The sequence below is a fragment of the Rhinolophus ferrumequinum genome, chromosome 19, assembly GCF_004115265.2.
Source record: "Rhinolophus ferrumequinum isolate MPI-CBG mRhiFer1 chromosome 19, mRhiFer1_v1.p, whole genome shotgun sequence".
Classification (NCBI taxonomy): domain Eukaryota; kingdom Metazoa; phylum Chordata; class Mammalia; order Chiroptera; family Rhinolophidae; genus Rhinolophus; species Rhinolophus ferrumequinum.
The window spans coordinates 40228529-40255144 of record NC_046302.1 but is presented as its reverse complement, the minus strand read 5'-3'; the positions used below and the strand labels follow the sequence as shown (position 1 = coordinate 40255144).

General features: G+C 45.0%; 1 protein-coding gene across 3 annotated transcripts in view; it reads left to right on the top strand.

Annotated features, from left to right (window-relative positions):
- The window catches only part of DYM (dymeclin), a 271365-nt gene extending 247184 nt beyond the window's left edge, over window positions 1-24181 (top strand). For all 3 annotated transcript variants that reach the window (XM_033087487.1, XM_033087488.1, XM_033087489.1), the window contains one exon: window positions 23795-24181. In XM_033087487.1, coding sequence (XP_032943378.1) covers window positions 23795-23944 — 150 coding nt within the window. In that variant the 3' untranslated portion in view covers window positions 23945-24181. The remainder of the gene's footprint in view (window positions 1-23794) is intronic.
- Window positions 24182-26616: the final 2435 nt, after the last annotated feature.

The following is a 26616-nucleotide window of genomic DNA, read 5'->3' as shown; positions in this document are numbered from 1 at the left end:
CCGTATGCTTCTGGGTAGTGGTAACCAGTGGACGTGGTCTTTGGCAGACCCGAGCAGTGGTGAGGTGAGTACTTGAGTTATGCAGCCGAATTGTCATATATTTCTGTTTGGAAACTTTTCTGTATATGTGTTATATTTCACAATAGAAAAGCCTTTAGAAATGAGGGATTCCATGAAGACTCCTTTATTTAAAAAATGAAAAAAGTGTGTAAGTGACAGAAGCATTAAGGGGATTTCATTGAAGGAAAAAATGTTTTTATCAATATGTAAGATTTTTCTCCCTGTTTCTATTTGCATATAAAAATCAAATCATTGTACCCATTTTTCCTCTCCTAAAATATCTATGGCCACCCACTCCCACAAAAAAGGGCTAGAAGAATATATGTCAAAATGTTTAACGGTTGTTATATTTGGATTGTGGAACTAATAATTTTTTTAAATCTATTTTAAATTTTTTCTTCAGTGAGTAGTATATTTTATTTTACTATGAGGCATTTCGTAGAAATTTTTTATATTTTAATTCAAATTATGTAGTGCTCCACCAATTATGAGTGCTGCTATTTAAAAACTAACGTGTTGGTGAGGATGTGGAGAAATCAGAACCCTTGTGTACTGTTGGTAGGAATGTAAAGTGGTACCGCCACTATGGAAAATAGAACTATAGTGTGATTTAGCAATTCCACTTCTGCTTTCAAAAGAATTGAAAGCAGGGTCTCAAAGAAATATTTGCACACCCTTGTTCCTAGCAGCACTATTCACAATAGCCAAAGGTAGATGAGTAGATAAAATGTGGTACATACATACAATGGAATATTACTCAGCCTCAAAAAGGAAGGAAATCCTATCACAGGCTATCACATGGGTGAAACTTGAGGTCATTATGCTAAATGAAACCAACTAGTCACAAAAAGAAAGTCATTCCATTTATATGAGGTATCTAAAGTAGTCAGATTCATAGAAACATAATGATAGTTGCCAGGGGTTGGAGAAGGGGGAAAAGAGGAGTTGTTTAATGGATATGGAGTTTCAGTTTTGCACGATGAAAAAGTTCTTGAGATGTTTCACAACAATGTGAATATACTTAACACTACTGAATTGTAAACTTAAAAACACTTAAAATTGGTTAAGATGATAAATTTTGTGTTATGTTTTTTTACCATCGTAAAAAAAAATAGTCGGGTCCGGCCCGGTGGCTCAGGTGGTTGGAGCACTGTGCTCCTAAGCCGAGGTCACCGGCTCAATTCCCATATGGGCCAGTGAGCTGCGCCCTCTGCAGCTAAGATTGTGAACAATGGCTCTCCCTGGAGCTGGGCTGCCGTGAGCAGCCAGAGGTTGGCTTGGGCTGCTGTGTGCTACCCCAGGCTACCATGTGCCGCCATGAGCGGCAGTGGCCAGCATGGGTGGCCAGCGGCCAGCGTGAGTGGCCAGCAGCCAGCATGAGCGGCCGGCAGCCGGCGAGAGCTGCCATGAGCTGCTGTGAGCAGCAGACTGGCGACCAGCGACCGACTGCCTCAGCAGGGGGAGCGCAAGGCTCATAACACCAGCATGGGCCAGGGAGCTGTGTCCTACACAACTAGACTGAGAAACAGTGGCTTGAACCGGAATGGGGGCGAGGTGGAAGAAAGGGGAAGAAAAACAAAAATAGTCGGAAAGAAAAAGATGGCCTAGGCAGTATGAGTTAGAGGAGGTGATCGTGACGACTGTATGAACTTAGGAGTTAATGGAGTTAATGATTTTAAAGCAAATGGAAATGGGAAAATAGGTTATATCCTTACTTTCTCTAAAATAGAGGCCCAAGCCTTCTGTGGGTGCTGTGCAAAGAACGCAAAGCCAAAACTTGTGGTTTGTCCGTGAGCCCTTTCCGACAATTTGTGTTTTTGAGTTATTCTCTCTGATCTAGTAATGAATAAGCTAAAAAGTAACTTTAAGTATATATCTTAAATAGTTGAGTACTTTCAGAAGTAAGAATGTAGCTAATTTAAATCCTACAAGTAAGTAAAAAAGTTTGAGAAAATAATTTGTTTCCAGTTTAGAAACTCACAGGGATTGGGTGTCTGTGTTGTTAAGAGTCACTATTTAGTTACGACAACAGAGTAACACTAGGTATATAATAAGCAACCCAGGAGTTGAATTGCAAACAGCATTTGAAAGTGAAGAGAGAAACTACAATTTTGAACATTGGAAAAATTAAAACTAGATTTATTTCAATTGCAGATTTAGAAGTCTAAAAAGGAAAAACATATATTTGGAACATGGTGTCCTGGGAGATTTATTAATAGAACTTGATACACTCTTGCTGGAGCTCTCAAATACATGTTAGCCTCTCTACATATAAGCACAAAGGCTAAAAATTCCCTTGCATCAGCCTAGTTGAGTTTTGTATTATTTTTAATTCAAGTAGGATGTAATCAGATAGATCATAGCTGAAAATTCAAAGTGGCCCAGAAAGTGAATGTGAAATTTCTGTTAACAATTCCTTTGGAAATAGGAAATCATAGAGCTTGCTCTTAGAGAGCTTCACAAAAATTAGTCTATTTTCAGAATTACGTATTTGGTATAAATTTTTGCATGTTTATTTTCAAAGGCATTCTCTTTATAAGTGATAGGTGACTTGGGGGAATAGAATTTAAAAGACTAGTTTAAAATAATTGAAATCTCTCAAGTTAATTTTTATTGACCAGTGAATGAGTTCATGGCACATCCCATTTTGAAATCAGAGAATTTATATTTCCAAGCTGTGATCTGCCTAAAAAGGCTGTTTTCTAGGCATTGCAGTTGTGATTTTTTAAAATGTTATGTGTACGGTTTTATGATAAAGTTCTATATAGGCTTGTAAATTTTAAACTGTCAGTTTATGAGGAGTGAAAAATTTAAAAAAAAACCTCATTCTTGGGGGAATGACCAGTTAACTATTTTCCTTCTAAAGATGAAGTTGCTACTATGCTTTTTGCATCCATGACTCTTATTTTTCTTCAATGTCTAAAATGCTTCCTCCCTACCAAAACTCACCCCTTTCTCTCAGGATTTAGACATGATCGCCTCTTTCCCCACCACTTTGATAGCCCAGCTATCAGAACACTTCACACTTTGATTTACCTCGTGTTGGTGTCGTACAGCCCTGGCTGTCTCCTGAGTCGGGACTGTCTGTCCTAAGTCACACTCAGCCTGGCTCTGTGATACAGTGTCTTTCATTTACGTCTGTCTTTAGTTCTCTCTGTGTATCCATTGACTCACAAGCTACAACTTCAATACAACGTATTCCCTAAGCTTTTTATAGGACAAGGGAAGTTCTGTAGGCACATATGAAGAACAAGTTGCTTCACTTTTATGGATAATTCAGAATCTTGCATTTCCATCATCCTTCTAATGTGAGTTTTCCTTGTACAGTCCTGTGTAAGGTGTGGGAAATCGTGCAGAGTATATAATAATCTAAGTGGGAGGTTCCTTGGAAGTTTGTTGTGTGTTTTACTTAACTTAGTGAATATGTGCTTGTTCTCTTGTCCTAAAAATAAATGTGCTTTAGTAAAAGTTCCAGTTAGTAGGGTTCTAGTTAAATCTGGAGTTTGCCACACTGGTAAGGGGAGATAAAAGACGAATAAAGCCTGATGATGGCAGAATATTCCAGATACAGAAAGCTCCTACTTGGGACGTTTTTTGCCTTCTACCTTTAGGTAAAGTCAGGTTACCTAAATAGCTTTCCAAGTTTACTATAATCTCCTTTCAATCACCCACTCCAACCCCATCCCTGATTTCCAGACAGGAAAAGAAAATCTGATAGAAGAATCCGGGAATGAAATTTGCATGCACATTTCTGAAGGGGAGTAAGTTTTTTTAAACTCCCTATAGAGGATAACACACCAAGCCACACACCCCACCCACCCCCACTCCCACCCCCCACACACACCCCACCCCCACACACACACAGGAATTGGTTTTTCTAAGTTGGAATCCTTAACCCTTGTGTGTCCCAAGCACCCGTTTCCTTTCTGTGTAATTCAAGGGTGGAGTGGCAAATAGAATGAGCAGCCACGTGTGCTCCGTGATGGGAGCAAGGTAGGTCCTGTGAAGCACCTTGAGTTCAGTTTATTTTCATTGTCATCCCTGGAATCTTAAGGGCTTACTGTTTTTCCCCAAACATATGGGAAGCAGTTTCCTGGCTTCACATTATGGCAGCAGGACTGTCCATCAGTCACCGTGCATTTGCAGGCCTTGGAGATCCCAGAGTCAAGGCCAGGGGACTGAGCGGGGCATTCGTCAACAAGTCCTGAACTTGAACTAGATAAGGGTGCACTTCCTAGACTCCGATCGCAAGTCAATCATTGACGGCCAGTCTGTTTTTATTCCTAAGTCATTGTTACTGCTCTCAAATAGTTACAGGCTGATGAACAAAGATTGAAATGGACAAAAACTAAGTAAAACATCTCCCTTCAGAAATAGGGTAGGACTTTCTCCCAGGCTCTATTTCCCCCGTTCCCTAACTTTTGAAGATAGAAGCAGAAGAATCAGCATGTTGATAATTCTTCCAGACAGCTTGCTTAGTCGGGGCTGTGCGGCTATCAGGACCGGGGGCTTGTGTCAGCAGCTACTGCTGAGCTGAACATAAAGACATTGTGAAGTCAGCTGCACAGAGACCCTTTCCCAGAGGCAAACGGGCTGAAAGAAACCATATCTCAAAGATAAAGACTCATTAGAATGGAGCCAGACTGAGGATGGGAACAGAATTTTATTTGTCTGCTTCTTTGTTTCTAGTGAAAAACAAAAGTAATAAAGGTCATTGGACTCAAAACATATGACCATCAACAGAAGAAGGTCTTGGGTTTATTTCCGGACCTGCCACTTGGGAGCCCTGGTTTCCCTTTCTGGGGAGAGGCAGCTATGAAGAGCTGCCATGTCTCCCTCCCTTCCTCTTCATCCAGTGGCACTGCCACCTCTCCTCTGTTGATCTTCTCCTCTGTTCCCACTGTCATCTCTTGATTGCGGCCCTCCTCCCTGTCGCCCGGACCCCTGCACTCATCTCCCAGCTCCTTCTCTCCTAGGGCCTGCTCGCCCTTCCCCCACTCCAGTTGGATCTCATTGCTTCCCAAGTAATTCTCCAAAACCACATTTAGGTGCTGGTCACTGCTCTGCTCACATACACGTAGTGGCTCCCCTTTGCACTGACTGAAGTCCAGAGTCAAGCTCGGGAAGTCTCCATAAGCCTGCCTTTCAAGCTTTGTTTCACATCACTCCTCCTCTTACTCCCCATTTTCCAAACCACCTGAACACTGGTTGGTCCTTGGGCACTTTTCTGATTTTCTGCCTCCATGCCTTTTCTTCTGTTTTTCCCTCTGCCCCAATGCCCCTCCTCCCACCTTCACATGCCTGAATCCTGCCCAGTGTTTACCGACCACCCAATTGCCACCTCCTCCTTGAAGCCTTTCTTGATGCCCCCGTTTAAAGTAATTTCTCCCTTCCCTGGACTCCTATAAATTACACTTATTTTTATACCTTGCGTGACACTTATCACTTCTACCTATTATTTTTGTGAATTTTTTATCTACATGCCTAGGTTGTAAACACCTTGGTGCAGAGTCTCTGCCTGTCCCTTTTGGTTTCTCCTATGGCACTGGTTTTCACTGGGAAGCCATCAAGGAATTTTGTAAGCCACAGAGTACTCTGATCAGATCCCCTCACTAGCCAGGAGGTCCTCAGAGATGTTAGTACATGGGAAAGTATGAACCTTTTTCTTGCTTGGCCAGGCTTCTGAATAATTCCCTCTGCCTGGAGTGCTTGCCCACCTCTCCTGTCTCCTTCAGGACCACCCAGACCTACCATCTCGTCAGCCTCTCCTGGCTGCTCTCGTCCACAGGGTCTGTCTGTCTCCTAAGTCACCAGAACCCTTGGCGACATAGTACTTTCCTCACTCAGCGAAGCCTTCCCTGGACCTGTAAATGGCACACTCAGAGAGCCTGCCCTCAACACACTTATGTGCAGTAGCGAGTGAAAACCATATACAAGCCCACATCCAGTGCAGGCACTTTGTGGGTGAGTTGGGGGTGGGGGGCAGGCAGCAAGCACGAGAGAGGCCCATGAAAGACTTTCTAGAGGAAGAAAAGCATTTGAGCCAGCTCTGTAGGAAATCTTAGCTATAGAGAGCAGTCTCGGGAAAAGCACGGAGGTGGGAATTGCCTGGAGTGTGCTCGGGGAGTTCGTTTTGGCAGAGTCTGATGGTTTGTGGAAAGGAGAGGAAGGTACGTGAAGCAAGGAGGCCACAGGGATCCGTTTGTGCTCATCCTAGAATCCATCTAAATCAGAACCTGCAATTAGTACGTGACGTCTTCTAACAATAGGTTACATTGAAGAATTGCTATTTAGTGATTCTTTTTTTTTTCATCTCAGCTCTCCAAGTAATTGTTAAGATTACTTAAGGGAAGGGACCGTAGTTCATAATTTTTGTTAAATCATTTTTTTACATAAAGGGTCACTCTGTAACTGAAATTTATTCTCATATTGGGTTATCTGAAAAGTAGAGCAAAAGATTCTTGCCTGTTTGATAATATTGTAGGTTAATATTTAGGGATAAAATTGTAGAATGTTCAGGACTGGCACCAAAATAATTCAGAGGGGGGGAGTTTGAGGTACGCAGATGAAACAAGAATGACCATGAGTTGATGACTCGTAGCTGGTTCGTAGGCATACTGTGCTCTCCACTTTTGTGTATGTGGGCAGTTTTCCCTGATAGAATGTTGATGGGGAAAATGTTGGGCCTTTGGTGGTACTGAGTTAGCCTTCAGCTGGGCCCCCAGCCTGTTGCCCTCACGCTGCAGCCCACAGGGCAGCCAGCCTGTGCCTGACATGGCATTGCCTCAGCCCTGACCACCAGCACAGCCAGGAAACAGCCTGAGTCAGCCATTTGGTTGGGGCCTTGGATAGTCACAGCAAATGCTTGCAGACCCATCAGCCAGATGGCAAAGAAGACCATTGTTTGTACCCACCATTGTGTTAAAAGACCATATTTGTTAAAGCATCAGTGGTTATAATTAAAATGTAAATATTAATACAAAGGAAGGAAGGATGCATGGGTGAACAGGTCACCTTGCAAGCGGGATTTAATCAGAAGCCTTATCTTAACACATCTTTCTTTCTTCATCCGAAGGTATTTTGTATATTCACTAGGATGGAGAAACCATGGAAGATGTATCAACAATGTAAATTACTCTTGGAATAAGCACAACATTCTCTTCCTCAATCTGCTTCTTTTGAAAGTAAAGCAGTATTTTGGGGCTCAGATGTTATCCCTTTCATGCTGAGCATACAGTAATTCTCTTTAGGGGAAGTTTCTAGTTTTCACCTTATTTTCTTATTTATCCCAGATTTTGACTTAAAAAAAATAAAACATATGTTCTACATTCTTTTTTCTAAATAAATCCCAAGTGTGAAAATGTTTTATTATTTAAGTGTTTTCTATATCCAAATCTTAAAATAGAATATGTTGATTATTTAAATTTAGAATTTCCCTTAGAAATATCTTTTTAAATGTTTTGTGAATATATTTAAGGTAAATTCCAATTTTATTTCATTTTCATGCTTGCAGTGTTTAACAAATTGCGTTATCCACAGTTGGTACCTGAAAGTAAATCAAGAGATAAGCAATGTATCTTTCTTTATTGAAATACGTAAATTTGGAATAATTAGCGCACGTGTTATAAAACCTACGACTCTTTCCTCTTACACCACTGTCATGTTTTGGAAATGACTGTAGATCTTCAAATGTTTCGCCTGCAGATGTTTTACTTGACTCCTAGGGCATTGATTTGAAAAAAAATAATAATGGTGGCAACCAGAATAGAGAAAGGAGGAGTCCCTCTATTTCCCCGTTTTCCTCTGGCTGTGACCTTTGTCACAGGGCCCTCTGTGGCTCTCCTGTGACAGGCAGGGTGAGGGGTTGACTGGATTGGCCAGCAGCCTGCCGGGCCCTCACTGTGCCCCCAACCCCTCGTGAGTCACCGAAACCCCGCAGCCCATCTTCAGCATCCGTTCTCTGCCACAGAGCAGGCCGCGTCAACAGTAACGGTTTACAGGTGAGGGAACTCGGTGTCAGAGCGGTGACGTTACTGGGCCGAGTTTTTTTAGTGTCAGAGCCAGGTCGAAAATTCAGATGTCCTGAAATTTCCCTCCATTTTCCCTCCATTATACCATTCATGCCTCGATGGGAGAAATACGTGTTAGTCTTAAAAGTTTATGGTTCCTCGTCGTAGTGTTTATTTCATGTTCACGTAATTGGTAAGTATGACCATTGCTCTGGGGAGCATTAAGTACCAACTGCTTGACTTCAACAACTTCCAGTCTGTCTAAGCTGGGACATGAAAAGGGGCAGAAGTCAGAACGCGTTGCCTGGCCCGGCCTTGGCTTTCAGACCGAATGACGTAGGACGTGGTGGCTCCCCTCCCTCAGTTGCCATGTGCAGGTGTGCCACCTCTGCCCATATCTGCAGCAGACAGAGCTACTGCCGCAGAGAAAACTAACAACTATGACTCCCAGCTTCCTTTCCTTGCTGTTTCTGACTGTCCCTGAGCTGCCCAGTAATAAGCTGTGGCAGGGAGCCCCGGGGCTCCAGGAGCAGCCCTCTGAATCCAGAGCTTGGAGATTCACTCCCCGTGGTGTCCTGGCTTGTGGGTTAGGAGTCCTGCTTTGCCACCTATGAACATACATCCTTTCAACCTGCCTGCAATGTTGTTCCTTATTCATAAAGTTGTCAAATGGTCCCTTCGTAAGAAAATTACCTTAAAAAATGAAATCTCACGGATTTATACCAGTGTAAAGTTTCTAACCTGCCCTCAGGCCGTACGATACTTTTATTTTAGACATGATGGGCTAATTTTTAAACTTCGGACAACTAAGGAGTAAAATATAAAAATCTATGGCTTTTTGTACAGGATTCATGAATGGCAAAGAATAGGCTTTTGTAAATAGAAGACTTGACCTTTGTTTCAGCATACAAACATTAATATCCTCACATTCATTGGCTTTCTGTGCGTATCTTGCTCAGTGACATGCGACCTGAGATCCAGGTCGTACTTGATTCGTGATCACATCACTTGTCCCTTATTTATCACCCCCTCTCTATGTTGGTTTTGGAAAGCAGAAAATTTGAAGTACTTTTCTTTTCTGCCATAATATTGTCAATAAAAATGCTCTACTGGGATGTTTAGTGGCAATGCTGGAATAAAGAAGGACCCTGAGACTGTTTTGTGTCTCTCTGAATTACCTTAAAGGTTCTGCCTCTTTCAGGAAAGTGGGAACAGAGGATATAAGCAGAAGAAACGGACATGTGACTGGAATGACTTGGAAAAAAATCTGAAGTCCCCATCAGCCTTCTCCCTCCCTTCCTGTTACTCACTTTCCTAAACCGGCTCACGTTGCTGCCCAGGCTGGGCGTCCATCTTCATTGCCCCCCACAGCAGGGACAACACTGGCACCATCCCTGGCTGGCACCAGGAGCCGTTGTCACGTAGTACCCAGCCTCTGATTGCTGGCTCATTCATGCCGTGTCAGCCCTCCTAGGGTGTTTCTTAGAACCCTAAAGAGAAACATTTTTTCTCCTAGCCTTTTCAGTCTTCAGCTTGTCATGATCTTTACCTTCCCATTCTCACTGCAGGGAGACATTTTGTCCAAGAAAGGGAATTTAAATTATTTACCCAAAGCGCTTGAACAATTTGCCTGTTTAGCTACTCTGCACTTTGGGGAAGCCATGAAGCTTGGCACTGAGCTGTTAGGAAGATGGGCCACGAGCAGGATCTTGCATAATCCTTTCAGAATTGAAAACCAAAGAGAACGTTACCTCTGTGCATTGGAAAGAGCTCTTGACACTTTGTGCTCCGAATCTGTCTCTCACTAATGTTGCCATCTTTGAAGACAGATAGCAGTCACGTGGTAGTCATTAGTTTTTTATCAAATTATTACACACTACTAGAACTGGGAAGCTCCTAGCAAAATTTGGACCTCCTGGATTGTCTTGAAGCACCATTTTTCACCACCCTTCCTTTCCCATATTTTTTCCTGCTGATCACCTTCACTTTCTTTTCAGGCTCCCTGCAGGTTGCCCCCAGCCTCTGTCTGTGTCTTAGGGCCAGCTTAGCCAAAAACCACAAGTTCTGATTTCTTGTTAGATCTCTGGTACCGTTTAGCCTTGAGGCCTGAAATAAGTCATTATTTCTGTGGGCCTCAGTTTCTCCATGTGCCAAATGAGGGGGCTGCCTTAGACAGATGTCTAAATGTTTCCAACTCCAGTGTGCTGGCATGCCTTTGCAATTCTGCGATCTCCTGAGAACCTTTACTCCCACATACGGCTTCTCCAAAATTGAAATTTTATCATCTCTGGTCATTCTTTCCCTTCTGCCTTCCTGAATCTTAGAATATTTGGCACCCGAGAATTTGCGTTTCTAACAAGCTCCTGCACAGGTGATAACAGATGCTTCTGGTGTGTGGGTCTCATTTGTCTGACATGACTTGTAGATGGGGAGAAAGGAGTAGGTAGATTGTTGGGGGAAAATGTCACACACACACACAGACACACACACACACACACACACACACACATCACCATCATCTCTACCACCCAGTCATTTTAATCAACTTGATTTATTACCTCTCTTACCTCCTTCACCCCCTAAGGCCTGAAGAATCTAGAAAAAATAAAGTGCAAACTCTGACCCCCTTCTGCCTTTCGGGCCCCAGCCCCCCACACCTGCCCTGTGTTCCTGTGCTGGCTTGGTGGCCTCCTCCCACTCTTCACTCCTGCCTCGCAGGTCCTCGTCCTTCCCTACTTCCTCACCGCCTCTTGAACGCTCTCCCAGGCATGACGGAGTTACTGACCTCGTCCTGCTGGAAACTCTCAGTAGTTCACCCTCTGTGTCTCTCTTCTTGGTGTTTAACAATGGTTTGCAATTTAAATGTTTAGTTGGTGCGTGTATATTTTGTCTCCTCACTAGATTTTTGGCTCCTTAAGAGCAGACACTTGGCTTTCCACTTGCTGTACCTCACAGTGTTTTCCACTTGATAGACAGGTTAGTCGATTAAGATGGAGTGAGAACAGAGGAGGAAGAAGTCCGGTGAGTGTGCACTATATTGTATGAAGCCATGGTGTCCTTGAGACGATACAGTACCTAAAGGAAATAACGGGCTTTGGTTCTCTCGTGTACTTGTGGGTGTTTTGAAATTTTTAAATCTGAAATTTTCAAAATGAAAACTTTTGAAAGTTTGAGCCTCAAGCACTTTTTTGAACTATAAAATAAAATGTATCCCATAGTCCCTAGCTGAGATATTTTATACAGGTCTTCTGGTTAGTGCTCCTGTGATTATAACATAGCAGGTATAAATTCTAAATTACATACATCTGGGATGGTCCAAATTAGAGGGAGGGATATTCTACCATTCAATTATTTTAGCTTTATAGTTTCGTATGTAGTAGGGTAGGTTTCCCTTCATTATTTTTCTTTTTTGGTCCTGGTTTTCCGATCACATAACTGTGCTAATGCTGGTGTTTTTCTCTCCCCACCCCCTTCAGTGACCTCCGCAAGCACCGCTTTGTGCTGTCTTTGCTTCTTCCTGTTCATGTTTTCCCTGAGAAATATTAGACAAACTGCTTTGATTAGTTCTTTTTGATGCATTCATTGCTTATCTTCTGTCTCCTGTTTTTAACCAATTGAATGTTTCACAATTGATATTTATTTTACAAATCGAAAGAACACACACGCTAAGATAATATCTTCCAATGTGATACATAGCACCAAATCAAGTGTTTGAATTTTTTAATAATATATTTATTGACTTCAAGATAGAAACACAACTAATTAATCAATAGCATTTTGTTTGTTTGTTTTGTTTTGTTGAAAAGTGTCAACTGCATTCCCAAAGAAAACAGGCCTGTGTTTGAAGGAGTTTGGGGCTGAGGTAATGTGTATGTTCGCTATAGTAGAACAATTTCTTGAAAAAGCAATCTTATTCACTAGTCATTTAATATGAATCCCAGTTAACTTGGTGTATTTTGTGACTGGTAAGGATTTCTGTGGTTTTATTTGTACATTTGTACCTTTTTAACAGGGTAGGAGTGAATGGGTGGGGGTGGGAGCATTCGTTCCCTTCTAGGGCTGACATTCCATGATTTCTTAGAATTAAGGCTCAGGAAAGTGCTGTGGGTTTTTCTAGCTGACCTAGCCCTGTGTTGTTGAAGTGGGGGGTACCATCCACTAGGAATATCTACCTCACATTTCTGTGATTTTGGAGCTTCACTGCCATGACCATCCCTGAGTGGAATTCAAGGTAGACTCATGTCATGCTCTGCTCCTCAGTACATAGTATTATTAGAAATCATCTAGAGCATTCTGCTTCTGTTCCCTTTCCTCTGCATGTCCTGATTCCCTTTGTTAGACCTAATGATTGTGAAGAAGTAAACAGATCTCATTGTGTGCTTTTGATTCGTTGACAACATATGTTGGAATAAGCACGGGACCAGGACTGTTACATGTGACAGGAAGTCACAGGTCTGGCTCACCCACTCGTGGGTCGGGCTTGGGTCACTGGGAAATACAACCATAGGAAGAAGTAAGACTGAACTTCAAGTTATAAAATGCTTGCTCTTAGGATCTTGGATTTAAGTAGGATTTTCTCCAAGAAGATTAAAAAAAAATGTCACCGGCTTAGCAAGCACAGGCTTTTCCATAACACTTGGAATAGGTTGTTCTTTCCATGAAGCAGAGGAAAAATCCTCCTATGTAATAGCTGCATAGCAATGTTGATTACAGAGCTAAGCGTTAGCTTCTTGCTAAGGAACAATTAAGGCATGACTTTAAGAATGGGTGATGCCCCTTGAAGGCCTGAAAAACTGTCACGTTTGCTTATAACTTAAACCTAAAACTGTTCAAAAAAGATAACTCTTAAGAAACTAAAGGCAAGTTTTTATCTCCATATTTGCCCTAGTTGGAATTCTGTTTCTCTCTGTGTCAAAGGCTGTGTCCTCGCCTGATACAATCACCTGAACTCGCCTTCAGTTAGTGGCATACCCGCCGGATGCAGGGCATTGCAGTGAAGCCTGCCCTCGTCCCCACATCTTCTGCCTGTCATCATCCACACGTCACTCCCAGGGTGGATATTTCAGGCGCAGCAAAGATTCTTGTTTTTCCAGAATCTAAGACGTGAGTCAGACTGTTTCTCCACATCTATGGCTTCTACTCTCCTAGTTCACATAATACTCTGAAAAAAATGGTAGTGTAAAGAAAGATTATCACACATACAGTAACAGCTTAACTGTTACATTTTGAGACCATATACTCACCCCTTTTTAAACCATGTTGCCATCTTGACAATAGTAAAAAGTAGTGGACTCATTAAAAACGGAGCTTGTGTCAGTTTCCATATTGTGCATCCGTCTAGTCCGTGACTATCTAGAACTTGTACCGTTAATGAGTTCACCTCATTTCCCATCATTAGGCACATATTGACATATAACACATGGCAGTGACCATCTCTATCAATATTATCCACTGTGAGCCAGATTATCATGGGTAAGTGAGAATATGACAGTTGTGGGACAGTGGCAAGCAAGGAGAGCAGGCCATTTGAGAAGAAATTAATCTATTGATTTGGAAGTATTGTTCCCCAAATCCCAATTTGTCAGCTCATTTGCCTCTCACAGTGACATGGGCTTAATTTGGCTCATTTTGTCCCAAATAAATTTGGGCAATCGTTCCACTAACTCCCCTGGTATGTAGGACTTGTTGCCCAAACCCTTTTTGTTTCCCCCCTAACTCTGGGTTTTGCCATATCAACAATTTTTACCACTTTGTGCATTTATTCCTTCATTCATTCACAGCAAATATCTCTTAAGCCCCTGGCAATATTCTAAACATTGACACATCAGTAGAGAAAAACAAATCCCTGCCCTCATGGAGCTTATATTCTACTTAGAATTTTATTTCATAGTAATGCCTTTATTTTCTGGGATCTCACTCTCTTGTACATCTGAGTCCTGTCCAGAATGATGAGCCCCACTGCAGAAAGACAAGCAATTCCAGTAATTTTTGGCTACCCCTCTGGGCCCACTTTCAGCAAAAGAAGTTCTGCCAATAAATTCTCTGCCAGTAAACCCAAGGTGGAATCCAGTGTTCTCCTCCAAACCTCCCAGTTGGAATTGATTTGCCTCTAAAACAGGTACTTTAACTCAATAATGCAGTTCAGTCTTGAGGAGTTTACACATTTGGCGACTTCAGCTGCCACCTCGAAGCTAATGACTTTTAAATTATTAATGACCCACAACGTAGTCTCTCAACTGTAGATTCACCAAATGAACAGACTTGTTATCCTGGCCCTCGAGGCTCACCTCCCTGTCTGCACCCTCTGTCTTTCCAACATCATCCCCTGCTGCCAGCCTCCCAGCCTGTGTGCTGGCCCCACGCTGCTTGCCAGGCCCGGAAGTGTTTTGAATTCGCTGTTTGCTCACAGGGGTCTCTGCACACGCAGTGCCAGCTCTCTCCCTGCCATCAGCCCTGTCGCTACGGGTCAGAACCCATCTGTAAGGCCTTTCTCAAACTTCCCCTGCTGCAGGACAGCCTGTCCTTAGTTCCTTCTCCTCCGTGCTGTCCCAGCAGCCCCCAGAAAAAAGAGAGAAATTTCAAACTGAAGACATCCTCCTTCCCATGATTCCCCTTATGCTGGATCTGTGAGAGAAGGGTCTAACCAGAACATTTGCTCAGGCTTCAAACTCAAGGAGACTTCAGATTCTGGCTCGTGACGTGATGGCAACTCTGTGGACAGCTCATCACAAGTGTGGGCTCAGCCTTATATTGTATCTGTCTATATTTCATAAGAGCTTTTTGCCACCAGTCACAGAAGCTGTTAGTGTCACTTGTAGACACCCAGGTGGCAAAATAGTATCCTGATTGAGAGGTGGTTGGTCCCCTGGCCTGAACTTTCAGGATACGTGTCTGCTCATTTTGCAACTCTCTTCCTGGGTCATAACTTAACTTCCCAGAGAGCTGCCCCCAGGCTCCCCTGCCTGGCCAGCCTAGTGCTCTTAGATAGGCAATGTTTTGTGACTGTCTTAGCTGCCCTCATCGTGGGCTTTTTCATTTTAGCTTTGTGTTTCTTAATTTGTAACTTTTAATAAGTGGCCCTTTATAATTTTCCGTATTTTGAATTTAGTTTTCCATTAATTTTGAAATTAATCCACATAAAATAGAACTATTCCACATTCGGTGTTACAATTATTCATAGACCAGTGGTTACCTTTTTTGTTATTGGTGGTGGTGGTGGTGGCGGTTAAATAATAATATTTGATGCATTTGTAACTCATTCCATTACACGCAGAAGAGCCTGCAGTTCAGGCTTGTTCAGACCATAAATTAGCTGAATTGGTACATGGATGTTTCTAGATTTGTCAGTTCATTAATTTCTCCTAGAGTTTGCTGTCCAAGCCCAGGTAGAAATCTTCTGACCTCTTCGTTAGCCAGATCTACCTGGGAGAGAGCCCTTCCATCTTGTGTCATGCTGCCCACTGTAACAGTACCCCCATTGGAGGAACAGCAGTTCTTCCTCTCGCCTCTGCAGCTCGAGCACAATACCTCATATATAGTTGGTGCTCATTAGTGTTTAGTTTGAGGATCCATCACTGAAGGACCCAGTGTTACACGGCATGTACATGAGGGAAGGAATGGCAGGGAAACTGGATAATCAGCCCTAGATAAAATTAAAAAACAAAAAAATGTGTGTAAATGCTTACCTTGCTATCTTATGGCAGGATCTTGAAACCAGTTTGCTTTTCATCTGCACAGAACCTAACCTGCACCATCTGCCTGTGGTGACGGCTGCCTCGCTACCGACCATCGCCCGTCACTGGTCTATTCTGAGGCTTAATGTGGTCTTTTAAAGAATTTTTTTTTTAATGTGTTATGTAGATACTTGATTTTAAATTGCACTAAACTTTTTGGAGCCATGCCAGCTGCTTGCTAGAATTTCTGATGCTATCTATATATAATCTTTAGGTGGAAGGGGGAAAACGCCATTGACTTTTGTGGTAATAAAATTATTGCAGTTGAGCCCTACATCTGTTCACTGAATTTCCTGTGGGTTTTCACCAGATCACATGACTGACAGCAGAGACAGTCTTTAAAGCTTTTGGTCTGCTTGTTATACCCGAGTCGCAACCACCAAATCAGACCTTTGCTTTGTCTCTGGGCTGGGCGTCCGGATGTCCCACTGTGGTGGGTTGATTCACTGGAGCTGATAAAAACATTCCAGCCAAACTTGAGAGTCTAGCATTACCTCTGGCTCCAAAAATCAAAACAACAGGATTGTTGTAAGTAGCTTTGGATTGAGACCAAGCTCCAAGCCTGAGAGATGGGTTTTCTCTCCTTGTTGAGCCGTCACAGGACAACTGTCTTGGAAAGAGAGAGGCGAAAGCCTGGGCCTGAATTGACCAGTACCCTTCCCTCTGCTAGCCCATTTCAGATGAATTCTTGCCATAGCTATCAAATCAAAGAAGCCCCCATTCCCTCCTGAGTCCCCTCCTTCTCTTTCCCAGAGCTTTAGGGGTTCTTAAACACATCCACCCGATAGTCACTGGTTGGAGCCCAAAGCGAGGCTAAGAATTGGAGAGAAGATGGGCATAGAGGAGCTGGACAGAAGTCAGAGCTGGGAAGGCCTCGGAATGCCCAAGCGGCCTGAGCCCTGGACAGCCAAGGGGACTTTGTTGGCTGAGTCAGAAGTGAAGACACTCGCAAGTGAGGAAGTTGGACTTCCCTCAGCCATCACAGGATGGCATTATTGTTCTCCACAGGCTTGAAAAGGAACATAGAGGAAACAGCGGCTTTTTCTAGGTTGTTGCTCTGACATTCAGACTATGACATTTCTTGGACTGAATCCTGACAAAATGTGTCCTCAGTGTCATTAGTGCTAAATAAAACCTTTTGTCTTTCTTTTCCTTAGGTCTCAGACTTCTATGGCATATTAGAGGAGCACATATTTTTAAGAACGTCTATTTAAATCTCAAGCCATGTTGGCTCCCTCTCTAGATTTGGTAGATTTGGGAGGGGGGGTCAAATTAAATGCACTTGGGCACAGCTAGTTATGCAGAGGCTGCATTCACACTCAGTCAGCTTGACTGAATAGTGTTTTCAAAACTCTTTTATGATTTATGCCTTTTATTCATTTCACCCTTTTAAAATGTTCCCAGTACTCTTAAAAACAACTCACTGCAGGAAAAAGGAAGCTCTTTACCTTGTGCTTTCAAATTAACTTTGTATAGCCAAGTCCTAGACAACATGCTCTTGTTTTTCTTGCTGTTTATGCTTTCTCCCCCTTTCTGAACCTTTTTTAAACAGGTTCCAGGCAAATAACCCAAGAAATACTATCTCGCAGCTCACTTGCTCCCTTGAAGAGAAAGGATCTGGTACTGTATGGAGCTTCAGGACGTGTGTGTGCGCCACCTGCAACGTTCAAGTTGTGTCAGTAGTAGAAGCGAGTCCCCTCTTACTCTGGTTCCCTGTGTCCAGGGGCGCACACTCTGGAGATAGCAACTTAGGCACCCAATCCGGGGAAAGGGGCAGGCCTTCAGTAGCCAGCACAGGCAGAGGCCACGCCTAGAACCTCAGCCCACTTAGCTGCCAGCTCTCAGGCCAGTGGGTAGGTCAGCCGCAACCTCGTGTATGTCTGGGTTTTAAGCAATTGGGAGTTCTCGGCTTTAAAACCATCTGTTGTCAACCCACAGGATAGCTCACCAACCTTCAGATATTTACCCTGTCCTCTGAGACTGTCACCAGGTGAAGCCTAGCTAAGTAGAAACCAGCAAGTGCTTAACTTCAGGGTTGCAGCTGAACCCAGGCCCAGCCCATTCAACCCTTTCTCTCCAGGTTGACCCAAGAGAGCCTAGGAGGCATGGCAGAGAACACACGTGCATAGACCTCACTGGGGTCAGCTCATAAAACCACACCCAGTCACAATCAGAAGGAGCTCAGAGTCCTTCCTTGTATACAGGGTGAGAAAACCGAGTCCTGCAGAAATGCTGCGACCTGCCCCAAACTGCCCAGCTTGCCAGTAGCTGAGCCAGGACAGAATCCAGGCCTCCTGCCTCCCAGCCTGGGGCCCCCTAAACTCCTGAGCTGGAACAGGGGTCACTTCTCGGTGAGGAAACTCAAGCTCTGACTTAGTGGTCTGGGGACACTTAGGAAATGTTTGAAGCTTGTTATCATTTCTGGAGAGACATGGAAACCCAGGGTCCATATTGGATACAGACATTTTAAGACATAAAAGACACACCGCCAGGTACCTATTGAGGCTGGGGAGGCCACAGTGAGGTGTGAGTTTGTTCCACCTCTGGCCCCACCACTCACCAGCTCTGCCCTCCTTGGCATGGTATTTACCCTTCTGAGCCTTGGGCTTCTTATCCACAAAGGAGAGTTAAGAATGCCAAGGTCACAGGGTTATTGTGATCCAAAGTCACGCACTCAGTCATTGAACTCTTCATTCAAGAGACATTTCTTAAGTGTCAGTCGTCTACCAGATGCTTGTAACATTCCTGCCTTCTCAGAGCCTATATTCTAGTGGGGGAAGCATGGCATATAAGCAGACAAAAGAGATAAGCACTGATTATTATGAAGGGAACAAACCAACGAGCTGAGAGAGGCCACCTTTGTCTGTTTGTACGGTGGGTCATGGGGGAAGTGGGAAGTACCTGGCCCTTGGACGCTCAGGGTATGTCACTGTCCCTGAGCTCCCCACTGGGTTGCCTCTGAGCTCCCCACAGAAGGCTCAGTGTCCTCATCCCTGGACGGCCCCGGTGAGCTCGGGTAGAGGCCGCACCCTTGGCTGTTGTTGAATGTGCCACATCCTCATACAGGAAGGCTGTGAACACCTAGGTCATGTTCCTAATGTCAGATGTGTCTTAGAAGTGACCCTCCTGTCCTCGTCACCAGAGCCATAAACCCTCGTCAGGGCCATCCCCCTTCCAGTTGAGTCAAGAACACAGACATCACAGAGTTATTGTGCAGAGCTGAGGTCATGCACTGACTTAACTCCTCATTCAACAAATGATACTGTGACACAGAGAAGGAAGGCAGCTCTTCAGAACCTACCTCTCTCGGCGACATAACTTTGTTCTTTCAAAATGTTTCTGACGATGAGTCTCGCTTAAAGCCTTTGTCTGCATTTGGTCCCGGGTTTGGTGCTGGGAGGCCCAGGTCCTTTGTGTTTCTGTTATTACAAGCCAGAAAACAGGGTTGCCAAGTGAGAAGTGTCCATTTCGGTGGCATGAGAGAAATGGGCTCAGGACCAAGCCAGTCATGATATTTCTAGTCTTTAGAATTGATTGCTAAAAATTATAAAATAAGAGCATAATTTATGGCACGGTATCCCTCCTCGGGGGAAAAAAAAAGCATAACTTACATTTGTTTGTCATTTGAATGCCAATAACAATAGCCAGCATTTATGGAGCTATGGCGCGCTCCCGCTGTTAGGCGCTGTAGAAAGCACTCGTACACAGCTTATCTCATTTGATTGTCACCACCCTATGAAATAGGACAGGTCAATTCAAAATCTCAGAGTAAACTTTAACTTCTAAGAGCCTGAGTCTGAGTGTGGATACGACATTTGTCCCGAGTCACCTGGGTGGTAAGGACTGGACTTTAGCTCTTAACTGCTGGGATTGCGTGTGTCTTAGTCACAGCTGTATTTTGGTACAGTGCCTACTACACGGTAGGCGCTCAGTAAACATCTGCTGAATGAATGAGAAAAGAGGGGCTAAAACTCAGGTTTCTATCTACCTGCCTTTCGGGTGCTTTTTCTAGTCACTTGAAAGATTAAATGAGTAACTATACGTGAAGCGTTTGCACATGTCAGCCACACAATAGGTAATCGATCAGTCACATCAGCTATAATCTCAGAATTGATTAATACGTTTTTATGGGAAATTTCTATAGAAATCATCATTGATCGGTGTGAAGAAAAACTTCCTGATAAAATGCACGTCTGCGTTTGACAGATAAAGTTTATACTGTTTTGTACTATTTTTATGTACGGTCACAGACTGTATACGGGATGTTCTTGCCCCTCTGAGTGTCACCCCACGTTGAGATTTTCTTTACTACATTTATTCACTCCGGAGTGAGATGGATTATTGTTTTGACATAAACTTGAGCCAAAATGAAGACGAGGCATTTTCAGCTCTGTTTTTATCAGGTCGTGGGAAGGACAGTCAATGGACGTGCCAGGTGCTTTTCTTGGTGGCTTTTTCCTAGATCTGCCTGCGCATGATCGAAGGGCTGTCTTTGACTCATTCTTCTTTCTAACTGAATAGTCATCAGAATTTCCCCCAAACCATGAGGGCAGATAAACTTAGTGCCAGCCCATTGAGCAGCTCTTGCCTAACTAAGTTTCTTTAATTCGGTTGGAAGGGATTCTTACAAAAGCAGCTTGTCACCTCAGTTTAGCTCCCGTCCGCCTTCCTTAGAGATGCAGAAAGCAGCCTCGTGCAAATTGCCTCACATCCTTTCCTAAAGCCTTCACAGGAAAACCCCAAAATATGTCCCGAGGTTTCACATCTTTTAGTCATTTTTATTTCTAACTAGAGTACATCTTATTGGCTACATTACCACATGGAAATGTGGGATGTTACTATTCCAGCTGAAAGAGGCAGTTTGGGGGCTCCAACCTTTCAAACCTTCACCCTTGCTGTCCTCTCCAGCTCCCACACTTTTCTCCAAGTCATTGTGAAAGGTTTTCTGAAGTTTGAGGCCATTCTAAGAACTAGGACTTTTATCCTCGTGAGGGGATACATTTCTTCAAACACAGTCCCCCATCCTTTCTTGGTTTGGTAATTTTTTTCAGGACCAGTAGTGTGGCGGGTTCTGTGCTATACAGTGAAAGGGCATAGAATTAACCCATGGAGCCGGTGGGGCCTGGGAGAATCGAATTCAAGGACAAAGCACTGGGTGGCTGCAAGTGTGGTGTCACTTTGCAAACTGACTTTCCCACCCAGTCAGAGCTGGGCATTAATCTGGACTCCATCCCACAGGCTGTGTGGGCCACATAGAGCATGAGGAAAGATGTAAGGGGAGGGGATCCTGCAGTTTGGGCCTCTTGTAAGACCCATTTGTGTATATTCTGTATTTACACAACACCCTGGGTGGGAGCCAAGGAACAGAGTTGGTTCTCATTAAAGCTATGCAGGTGGAGACGGTGGCGTCTGTGGGATGTTGAAGTGATATCCGTGACCCGAGTGCGCTCCTTTTCAGGAATTTCTGTTCACGTTTTCAAGATTTAACTCAAAACTCATCTTGCCACGAAGCACATCCTGCTTAACTCTGCCCCTCTCATCCCTGTGGAACTCTGAGCATCCAGCACTTGGATGTTTAGTCCTAATCACTGTAAATGTTATTGTAAAAGTCCTATCACTGTGTGTGTGTGTGTGTGTGCGTGTGTGTGTGTGTGTGTGTGTGTGTGTGTGTAGCTCCTCTACCCACCCTTTCCTTTTAATACCTTTTCAATTCACCCAACTAGTCTAGTGTCACCCCCTAGCTCAAGCCTGTTTGCCTCTCACCGGGACCCATCCCCACCCCTGCCAGGTGCCCCCAGTTCTCCACACTGATGAGAGTGGTCCCTGCACAGAGCACTCTTGACAGGCCCCCTTCTCAGACCCTTCGGAGGCAGCCACGACCTTAGCATGGGGGCCAGGCCTCTTCACGTGGCTCCCCCCATTGTCCCGTGCCCGGGCCCTCTCACCAATGCTCACCCGCCCCTGCCCCCTCCTGTGCCCTCCAGCACAATGCACCTCCTGCCTCACACACAGGCCTTCCCTCCGTGCTGTTCCATCAGGAAAAACAGCCTTCCCTCTTCATCTGGCTGCTCCCTCCACCACCCTTGGCCTCTGTTGCCTCTCGTCCTCCTGTTTCTCATTTCTCCGCTGTCCCTGTTGTGTTGCTGTCTCTCTCGCCACGAGAATGCACCTTCTGTGAGGGCAGGCCCTGTGTGGCTGCTGCACCCTGAATGCTGGGTCCTGGCACACACGGAGCCTGCCTGGCACAGAGGAGCAGACGCTCAACCAATATAATGAATGACTAAATGACTCACATAAGAAGGATTGAAGAAGATAATATCCGTAAAACGTTTACTACTGTGCCTGGGGCATTGTTGGTCCTCAGTACATGGTTGATTATTTCATTGATATATTCGTTTACTAAATTATTAAGTGCCTGGCCAGTATCTGTGGGCATACAGCAGCAAACAAAACGGGTAAAACTCTCTGCCCTCATGGACCATGCGTGCTGTGTGTGTTTGCCCTCTTTCTCTCTCTCAGCCCTCTCCCTTAACCTTCTGCTGTACCCCTTCTCTTAGGACACCTTTGCCCTCTTCTCCCTGTCCCACTTGGGACAAGAGTCACCAAACTGCAGCCACTCCTGCCAGAGTCACCTTGGCAAGGGAAGAGGCCCGAGAGCATTTAGTAGATTCCAGCAGCCTCGCAGGCTGCTGACAGGAGAATCGCCTCCTCTGCTGGACTAAATAGATTAGGAGTAAAATCAGAAAAGCAAAAGCCTAGGGCCGGCCCAGTGGCTCAGGCGGTTGGAGCTCTGCGCTCCTAACGCCAAAGGCTGCCAGTTCGATTCCCACGTGGGCCAGTGCCAGATGGCTCAGTTAGTTTAAGCATGGGCTCTCAACCACAAGACTGCCAGTTCGACTCCCGCAAGGGATGGTGGGCTCTACCCCCTGCAACTAAGATTGAACACGGCACCTTGAGCTGAGCTGCCACTGAGCTCCCAGATGGCTCAGTTGGTTGGAGCGCGTCCTCTCAACCACAAGGTTGCCGGTTCGACTCCCGCAAGGGATGGTGGGCTGTGCCCCATGCAACTAGCAACGGCAACTGGACCTGGAGCTGAGCTGCGCCCTCCACAACTAAGATTGAAAGGACAACAACTTGACTTGGAAAAGTACTAAAAGTACACACTGTTCCCCAATAAAGTCCTGTTCCCCTTCCCAAGTAAAAATATTAAAAAAAAAAAAACCCAACAATTGTCACCCCATTAAACTTTAAAAAAAAAAAAAAAGAAAAGCAAAAGCCAAACGCCCAGAGAAGTGCTCCACTGAAAGTGCCGCTCAGGACCTCAGAAGTGCAGGTGTTCTCGCTTACAGCGGGCAAGCCAGGTCAGCTGGCAGCCTTTGTAGAGCCGGACCTCAGCTTTTCCTGCGCCTCAGTGAGGAATGACCTCAGCCTCCCTGTCTGCAAAGCCGAAGCCACCACCACCGGCCTCCAAGGAGGAGGTGGCGAGGCTAAGCTGTGCAGAGCAACTGCCGCCCAGATGACCAGCGTTCTGCCATGGACGCATAACTGCCTCCGCAGGGCAAGGCTTAGGCACTGTGAGGGCAGGTCCTCCTCTCCCAGGTGACTCAACCCTGAAAGCAAAGTCTCAAGCAGCAGCAGCCCTCCTCACACAGTAGGTGGTCTTTGCTTGAACGCTGTCTGCTCCCCCCTGCGGGGCCCATTTCCCAGTCTGATGTTCTCATCCCACTCTTTGTCTGCTCGGGTCCCTGCTGCCCTCTGCAAACTGACATTCGCTGAGGTACTAAGGGGGCTGTTTGCCCTTCCTGCAGGAAGTTGACATGTTTTCAGGGGTCGCGTGAAAGCCGGATCGTGTAAAGCTCCGGAGCTCTCAGGCCTTGTGGCCAACTGGGGAAGCTGGGCTCCCTGCATGCCAGACCACCACTTACAAAGTACTACTGCTTTTGCTTTTCCATAAAACTGGGAGATTATAAAATCATCTTATTTTCATTGCAGAAATTTCCAGAATTGAAATTCAAATACGTGGAAGAGGAGCAGCCCGAGGAGTTTTTTATCCCCTACGTCTGGTCTCTGGTCTACAACTCGGCCGTAGGCCTGTACTGGAACGCACAGGACATCCAGCTGTTCACGATGGATTCCGACTGAGGGCGGGCGCCGTCTCCCACCCTGACTCCCCTCCAGCCACAGCCCTCCTAGTTATTTTCTTCTGGAGAACAGAAGTAGACAGATTGCCTGGCGTGTCGTCTATTGAAGAGGATCACACAGGCGTGTTTCCTTTGCATTTGGAGAAGAGATGCCTGTCAGCAATAGATCACTCAGCTTAGATTGCAGTGCAAAAAGTGGGGGGGATACACAATAATAAATGTAAACCCTGCTATTCCACAGGCAATTTTATTTATTTCTAAACCAAAATCTAGAGCTTTCCCAGGAACTTGATGCCTTAGGCATATAACCCTTTACCAATATGTACTTTTTTCTTTTGCATGTTCAGGGGTTTTGTTTTCTCGTGTGTGTGAGTGTGTGTGTGTATGAGTGTGTATGTGTTCCTTTCAACATTAAGAAATATCAATCTGAAAAGATGACAGGATAGGAATTAATAAGGCAATGAAGTTGTGTGTGTGGCATGGCTGCCTTTCAGAGGGCCCGGGATTTAATACACACTGTGCGCAGGCAGTTGGCTGTGAGCTGTCAGATCTTCTGCAACTTTCCCTCCAAGAAAGAAATGGCTCCTTCTCATGAAGCCCAGATTAGTTTTTCTGTGGATTTGGCCTCTGAGCTGTAGCTGAATTAAATTGAAGTCTCGTACAAATTAGGTTAATCTACTCTGAATTAATTATTGGGAAAAGAAAAGCTTCATTTCAAAAGCAATCTTTTTTTCTTCCACCAGACTAATAGGAGAAAAAGGAGACCAATTTGATTAATACAGTATTCCACATGAGATGAAAAACATGTTTTTCTCTTCATTTCTGACTTTGAACTCTTATGGGCCTAAACTATTCGTGTTTGGTCCCTGAGCTGGAGGAAGGGGCTTCTCGGAGGGAAAGACCAGAAAGCGCTTGGCAGAGCAGTGGTACTGGGGGGTCTGAGCAGGACAGTCCTGTCAAGTCCCGCTCCGCGTCCCCAGTCACCCCCTCATAGTCTAGAGAGGAGCCTCGTTTCAGTCACAAACACACAAAAAGGGTTTGCTTTTCTGCATAGGAGCACACAACCCCCCATGAGACTAAGCACCCTGCTTCAACCTGCTGCCATCTAATCTAGGACAAGGTTCAAGGACCAGCTTCTCTCCTGTCCCTGTGTCCCCCCACCCGCTGGAGACCTGAGTCATGTTGCCCCGCCTCTGTCTTCTGAGGGGCTGGGAGGAGCCATCTTCAGTCACACCAAGCTCTGGAAAAGGGTAAAAACACTACCAGAGTCAGTCAGTGCACAAATGTGTGGTTTCCACCTGTGAAAAGCCTGGGCTGCGCCATCCTTCAGCAGGTTTTTGAGGTCGGCCGGGCGGTTTCATTATCCTCTCCGGGACCAGTGCTGAAACCAGAACTCCCTGAGGCTGGCCGATGCAGGGCCATCGCTGGCGATGGACCCGGGAGGCCAGTGCAGCTTCCCTGCTGCCGCCTCGGGCCTCATTCTATTCAGGCCTCTTCACTGTCCCCACGTGCGTGCGTGTGTCTGGGACTCTTCTATTTCCCTTCACATCACCTGGACGGGGCCTCAGGCCAGCACATGAGGCATGTTAACAGCTTCTGCTCAGCCTAGCTCGAGGGGAGAGACCATTTGAAGATGCAAGAACCAGACCGCGCAGTCAGGGGGATGTGATTGGATTATCATCTCGGGTAGCAATTATTCTTATTTCTTATGTGGGGAAATGCTATACAGCTTTAATTTGTTTCTGAAGCTTTTTGATTTGCTTTCTTTCCTTTAAACCAAAACACAAAATTTTCAAAGGGTCACATGGAGCTACTGAGCCTCTGGTAGGACCACAGAACGGTCCCTGGAGGTTGAGGGCTAGGCACCGCCTTGGGACTGCAGGACCATCAGTTCTTGTGACAGGAGGAAATATGGTCCCCCAAAACTCAATCATAGAGGGCAGACAACCAAGGAAGCTTTGATTGAGGAAATCCCAGTCTTGCCCAGGCCACCTGGCTCACTGAGGTACCCCCAAAACCCCATTCTCCAGCAGTCCCCTATCCCGCCCTACTCCCTCCTTTTAATTAACCACACAGCAGAAGTGCTCACTGTCCTGGGTGCCCGGATGGTTCGGTTGGTTAGAGCTTGTGCCCTGAACAACAGGGTTGCCTGTTCAATCCCCACATGGGATGGTGGGCTGCTCCCCCTGCAACTAAATATTGAAAACAGCGACTGGACTTGGAGCTGAGCTGCACCCTCCACAACTAGATTAAAGGACAACAACTTGGAGCTGATGAGCCCTGGAGAAACATACTGTTCCCCAATAAAAAAATTTTTAAAAAAAGTACTCACTGGCCTAAAAGCTCAGCTGGGGCTGTAGCCTCGGAAGCAGCGTGTGTATACATGCTCCCAGACACCACTGTGTCACCGCCTTAGCTCGACAAATCCTCCAGGAGTTGCTTATTTTTGTGAAAGATTTATTACATGACAAATTTAAATGATATGCTTGAATTACGCTTGCATTAATTTGCTTAGAAATTTTTTTGTTTTCCACAAAGTAAAAATGTGTAGAATGAGGCAATACAGGACCATCATTTGTTGGAAAGGAAATTAACATCTGATTTTACCCAAGATACAAAGCTGTTATTGCAGTGTGTCAACTCATCAACAAAGGGTTCTGCCACAATATTTAT